This window comes from Myotis brandtii, unplaced genomic scaffold (assembly GCF_000412655.1).
Source record: "Myotis brandtii unplaced genomic scaffold, ASM41265v1 scaffold215, whole genome shotgun sequence".
Classification (NCBI taxonomy): domain Eukaryota; kingdom Metazoa; phylum Chordata; class Mammalia; order Chiroptera; family Vespertilionidae; genus Myotis; species Myotis brandtii.
Window position 1 is genome coordinate 2,573,804 of NW_005358043.1, and position 6,081 is coordinate 2,579,884.

Genomic DNA, 6,081 nt, shown 5'->3' on the forward strand with positions numbered 1-6,081 from the left:
CTGCAGTAAAAAAGGAGTTCTTACCATTTGCAATAGCATGGATGGAACTGGAGAGCATTATGCTAAGTAAAATAAGCCGGTCAGAGAAAGATAAATATCACATGATCTCACTCATTTGTGAAATATAATGAACAACATAAACTGATGAACAAAAACAGATCCAGAGACAGAGAAGCATCAATCAGACTGTCAAACCTCAGAGGGAAGGTAGGAGAGGGTGGGGGTAAGGGGGAGAGATCAACCAAAGGACCTATATGCAAGCATATAGGCCTAACCAATGGACAGACAACAGGGGGGTGAGGGCATGAGTGAGGGGGATGAGGGGTAACGTGGGGATAAAGACACATATGTAATAACTTAATCAATAAAAAAATTTAAAAAAAAAGAAAGTTAAAAACTCATGTTTCCTTGAACTTAAATAAATAAATAAATAAATAAATAAATAATTTTTTTAAAAAAACACCAAGATAAAAGTCCTAGCACTCTGAGATCCTTTAAAGTACATAGGGACTGTCACATCTCAGCAATCTGCTAATGCTTCAAGGCCCTATACCCATGTCATCAGGAGAACCCCAAGTTATTAAGAGAACATTCAATTATATTCAGTTACTTTGTAAAAAAGCAAATAAGTGTACCACAGATTGCTTCTTAAATAATTTTATCAAAAATAACATAGAATAATTGTTTTCAATTGGCATCAGAGAGAGCTTTATATGTATCATGCATCTGCTAGTCAACTTAGCCTTTTATATATAGAATAAACTTGCTTATATTAGAACTGCTTTCTGATTTAGCTAAACTTTTTCCAGCCCAGTGAAGCACCCCAACTTCTCTTTCAGGTAATTGTCAGCAACACAGCAGTGAACAGTGTCAGGTCAAGTTTCTAAACTTTCTAAATCTCCATTTTCTGGCTAATGAAAAGAAAATAGGATTCTACCGAGTCTCCTATCTACCTACTCCAGGATTTCTGTGAGGATCAAATGAGATGAGGGGTGGGAAAATGCTTCACAGACATTTGGCTAAAGTGTAAAATCTTTGCACCTGGCTAAAAAGCAAGTTGTGTTCCTGGGCTAAAGAAACTCCAAGGCTGCTAGTTGTTAGGGAGAGGAAGATGGGCATTGCTATGTGACGTCATTACCTGGCGCCCACAGCCACCATTTCTGGGCTGGTCTGGGCTGTGGGCTGCATTTGTGTCTATGGGGTCTTGGCAGCATTGGCTGCGATTTGGTGGGGTGCCGCTCCAGGGTGGCGGTGGGGCCCATGTCCCACTTGGGGAAGCCGAGTGTTGCTTTGTGGGTGCCAGGTCTGCGGTGCCGTTTCTTTGTAAATGGTCAGTGTGCATCACAGCAGCTCCTGCATTGAGCATCTGCCCCCTGGTGGTCAGTGCGCGTCATAGCAACCAGTCGGACTGTCAGAGGAACAGTTAGCATATTAGCCTTTTATATATATAGATGTTCCCAAGTATACTGTTCCCACCAACAGATTAATGAAGCCACTGAGATAGTTATAGACATACTAGAGATGTCCAAAAAAATTTTATGACAAATAACTGCCTATTAAATGTGAACATTACACATTTGAAGTACATATACTCTTGAATATACATATATTCAACCTACCTATCAAATTATCATGTCCAAAGATTTGAAATATTTCTTCTCTAATGCTTTTCCTCCATATGAAAACCATGATAGAATTTTAGAGTTTACTTTTCTCATTTTTTAGGAAAAATATATAAAATAAAATTACTAAAGTAGTGGGATTGAAACTGAAATGTGGGGTATTGAGTCCCAGTTCGTTGTCTTGTGAAATCAAAGAAGGACGTTGTGGACAAAAACTGTTAGCAGAACCAAAGTGTATTGAGAGAAGCCAGTCCTGGAAAAGGGGCATCTGAGGTTCCCGAAACAGGCCAGTGTCCAGAGCTTCCTTTCCATGTTACCGTCGGGAGTTCAGCATCCAAGCTAATTAAAGTCGATTAGTCCATATGTGGAGGCCCACAAGGCCATAAGCCACATGAGCGAGGGGGAGTGTATCTCCTGCCATTAACCCAAGAATATAGCGCTCTGGGAGAAAGAAGCGCCCAAGCATTGTTGTATGCTTTGCTATATGCTTGTTAGTTCCTCATTGGTCCTTTCAAAGAATTTCACATTAGCAACATCCTTGGGATTAGTTTATACGCCTTACTATCTGTGACTGGTTATCTGCAAGCTGCCTGTGTTAGCAACATTCATACATTTTAAAGCTCATGTCTCCCAGGTGTGCCCTTCCATCCTCACCCAGTTGGGGTATCTTAGTAACTCAACCTAGTTGGGTTCCTGGTTTTACTTCGTTCCCCTCCCCCCCATGGTCCCTGTCCCTGTCTACCTAGCTTTCTTCTGTTTCCTCAGGATTATTTCAGGATCTTTTCTTTTTTCCAGTACAAAAATTATGAAGAAAACATTGCAACAAAAATATTTAACCAAGTTGAGGCTAATTCTGATGTTCAAGGGATCTTAAGGCATTTCCTCTCCTCTATAAAATGTGGCTTCTGATAAAAGGTTTTGTTTCGTGCCTATACCAAGCATATGAATTATAAGTACATAAAATATAAAGTATCACACATATATGTCCACTTATCAATTAGTGGTTTACTGCTCAATTAAATATGACTAAAATGAGTAATTTTATCTTAGAAAAAAAATTTGAGCAGAAAATGAACAAGATTCAAGAAATTAGGTTTTTGCCAAAATGTTGGAAGTACTATGCCAATTTAGTTTTTAAATGTGAGCTATTTACTTTTAGCAAACAGAGTAAATGAAGGAATAAATCTGTTTGCTAAAAGTAATAGCTCACATTTCCACTTCTTTGACTGCTTAAGTCTTCACGGATCCAAGACTGCTACTGCTAAACATGTAAAACCAGTATAGCAATAGAGAATATTAAGTATAAGGGAATAAAGCATACATTCCTTTTTTTAAATTTAATTGTGATTTCAGAGAGTAAGAGATGGAGAGACAAAAACATCAATGATGAGAGAGAATCATGGATCATCTGCTTCCAGCATGCCCTCCTCCCCGCCCCACCAGGAACTGAGCTCCTACTTGGAATCAAACCACCACCTCCCGGTTCACTGGTCCGTGAACCACGGGGCCACACCGGCCAGGCCAGGCCCATACTACATTTCTTCTTCAAAAAAACTAAGCCATAGAAAAAGGATGGGAAAGACCATTTAGGAAAGACAACTAAAAAAACATGCTGCCATACAATACAATCTTAGGACTCATTTAATTTTATTTAAAAACATCACCTTGAGAATTTAAATCAAGGACTTAGGATCCTAATTTTAAAATGAAAAAGAACACAAAAGAACCTATTTAAAATATTAATGCTCTTTAGGAAATTTTACCTAATTATTCTCTGGCTCTTTGTGGGTATATTTTAAGTATCCCCAAATTTTATACAGCTCTAAATAAAGTGGAGAAAAGTGTAAGAACCATAATTAGCCAGGTGATTCATATAATTTCTTTCTTATCAAGTTACATAATTAGGGAAGCCATGAAGTAAATTTTATCTTCCCTAAAAAACCAAAAATGCATGAATAGTTAACATTTAAACCTTTGACAACTTATCTTTCCTTGATGATCAATGGCATCATTCCAAAAATGTGGTTAAGCAATGAACTCAAACTCTATTCAATTGTGACTGTAACCATGACACCTAAACAATCAACTGAAAAGTGAAAACATCACAAGCTGTTTTTATTCTGCAATAACATACCCAGGATTATGTATACAGGTGCACTTCTCAACTAAATCTGATAACGTATATTAAAATTTGTAGATTCCCATGGTCTCAAAAGCCCAGACAAAATAGATTAGGGCACTGCTGTAGCTACGCTTTAAAACATTAAAACCTATGCTAAGAGTGAATGGAACACAAAACCATAATTAAACATTGTGCTGGTTAACAATACTTGCACTTCCCTGTTCATTACTCAATAGGTACACCTGAAGTTTTAGACAGGAATTATAATTAGAAATAATGAGAGAAATTTTTTTGTTACTGTACCTTTAAATTATGTTAGACTTATTCTTTGAAATTACTGATTATCCTATCCTGTTCATGTGAGAACTTAAGAAAACCTCTCATATCTGTGCCATCTTTACTAGTACACATGAAAAAAACTGTGTAGATACAAAAAAGTTTCCTACAAATACCACTTTATATAAAAACCACTTTAGTCAAACATGTAAGTAAAACTATGCATTTTATTCATTCCACCCAGCTGAGAATTGCTCTATTATACAAATACAGTATTGTACAAAAAAATCACAAAATGTTACAAAATAAAAAAGTACAAACTGCGTTACTTAATAAATATGACTAACAGTAGTTAAGTGGAAATGAGATAGATTTTAGGTTGGGAACATTGTTTGACCCAGCAAACCGTACAAGCTCTGTTTACAGACATTTTTATTTGTACATAATACAGGGCAATCCTATTTTTCCTTTTGAAAGAATTTAAAAGGACTTAATATTTAGAATATTAAGACAATAGTCTCCTTTCCTGCTATAAAATAACTGCAAAGGTTGCTTCGAGGCATCCATCCTATTCGTTTTCAAATCTCAGTTGAATCCAAGAAGCTATATAAAGCAGGAGGCTTTATCACAAAGTTTTACACCATGTTAAAATTCTTTTACAACAAAATGACAAATATAAATAAAGACGAATGAGAGCACCAATCTACTCTAAACATCAACCAGAATAATTAACCACTCTGCCATCAGCAAATATCAGACTTTCATTCAAGTTAAGAGCTGGCACTCAAAAAAAAAAAAAAAAATCTTCCCACAATCTCCCCTTACATATTATTTCTCTTTAAAAGGTTGACCATTTCTAGAAAAATAATGATTTCAAAAACAAATGTTTCATCAAAATGGAATGGGCCAATTATCTGATAACATGAATGTATCAATCTCCATTTGAAAAAGTATCTAAGACTTGTAAAATTCAAATTCATCAACATAAAACAACTACTAAATCACAAACTTGATTCAAATAAGCTTCCTATAAAGCACTTTTTTCTGGATTTATGCCGGAAAGCTGTCAAAATGGAACACGTCATAGATGAAGTTACACCAATTTTTTAAAATGTTGTGCAAAAATACCTTTTTATAGAAAATAGATTACCAGGAATGAACAAATATATACACTGTGAGAAATTAGCTTGCAAATTAAGTAGTGCTGACTTTATACAGCAAATTATAAATAGCAGTAGGATCATACAAAGCTATCATGAAGCATCGTTTCGGTGCCCAGCAACCTTCAGCTCTGAGAAAACATTCAAAATTAAAAAAAAGCTTAAGGCATTACACCTACAGTCATCTACTATTAATTTTAAAAGTGCTATTACCCTGATGAGAGTTCGTATAATTCTCCAAACACAAATTATGTAAATGCACTTTCCCAGGGTGTAGGTTTTCAGACACTTCAAGAGCATGCATTTTGTTCAATATACATTTTGGAGAGGGAGATGGCCATGGATTTGGCAAGTTCTTCGTCGCGTTTCCTTTGCACTTGAGTCTGTCTGCACCAGCTGTCATACTCCGGGTTAGGATAGGAGTGGTCAAACACGGCATCATAATGTCCATTACTGAGCCAACTGAGCCAAATACTAGGCCGTCGAGCATCCTCCGGGCCCAGGTAGTGAATCATCGTGGACACGGTGGGGCTCTCCAACCTCCCGCCAGTCGTTAAGTGGATGTTCACATTCAGCATCTGCCCCATGGCCAGCAGCTCCGGGTACCCGGCCCAGGCCCCGTCCTGCGCGGCGGCGATGATGAACTCCCCCACGTCGCCCTCGATCAGGGGGCTGAAGTGGTCCAGGTGGTCGGCGATGTAGTGCACCGTCTGCTCCCGCAGCTCCGGGTGCAGGCTCTGGTGCCCGTACATGGTCTTGCTGACCGCTCGGTAGAGGCAGTTGCCGTCGGGGATGATGTGAAACCGGTACTTATTCCTCTGCCGCAGGTACTTGTCCTGCCTCTCCACCTCCGCCAGGTACAGGGCCAGTTTCTCGTCCCGGGCATCCGGTCGGGGGGCGA

At 38.3% G+C, this 6,081-nt stretch overlaps 1 protein-coding gene across 1 annotated transcript; it reads right to left on the minus strand.

The window, feature by feature from the left end:
• Positions 1 to 4,227: 4,227 nt before the first annotated feature.
• Positions 4,228 to 6,076, minus strand: OTUD1 (OTU deubiquitinase 1; the record flags this gene model as incomplete). The annotated part of the gene is made up of 1 exon (XM_005865892.2): positions 4,228 to 6,076. A coding segment is annotated over one exon (606 nt), but the record flags the coding sequence as incomplete, so codon positions are not given.
• Positions 6,077 to 6,081: the final 5 nt, after the last annotated feature.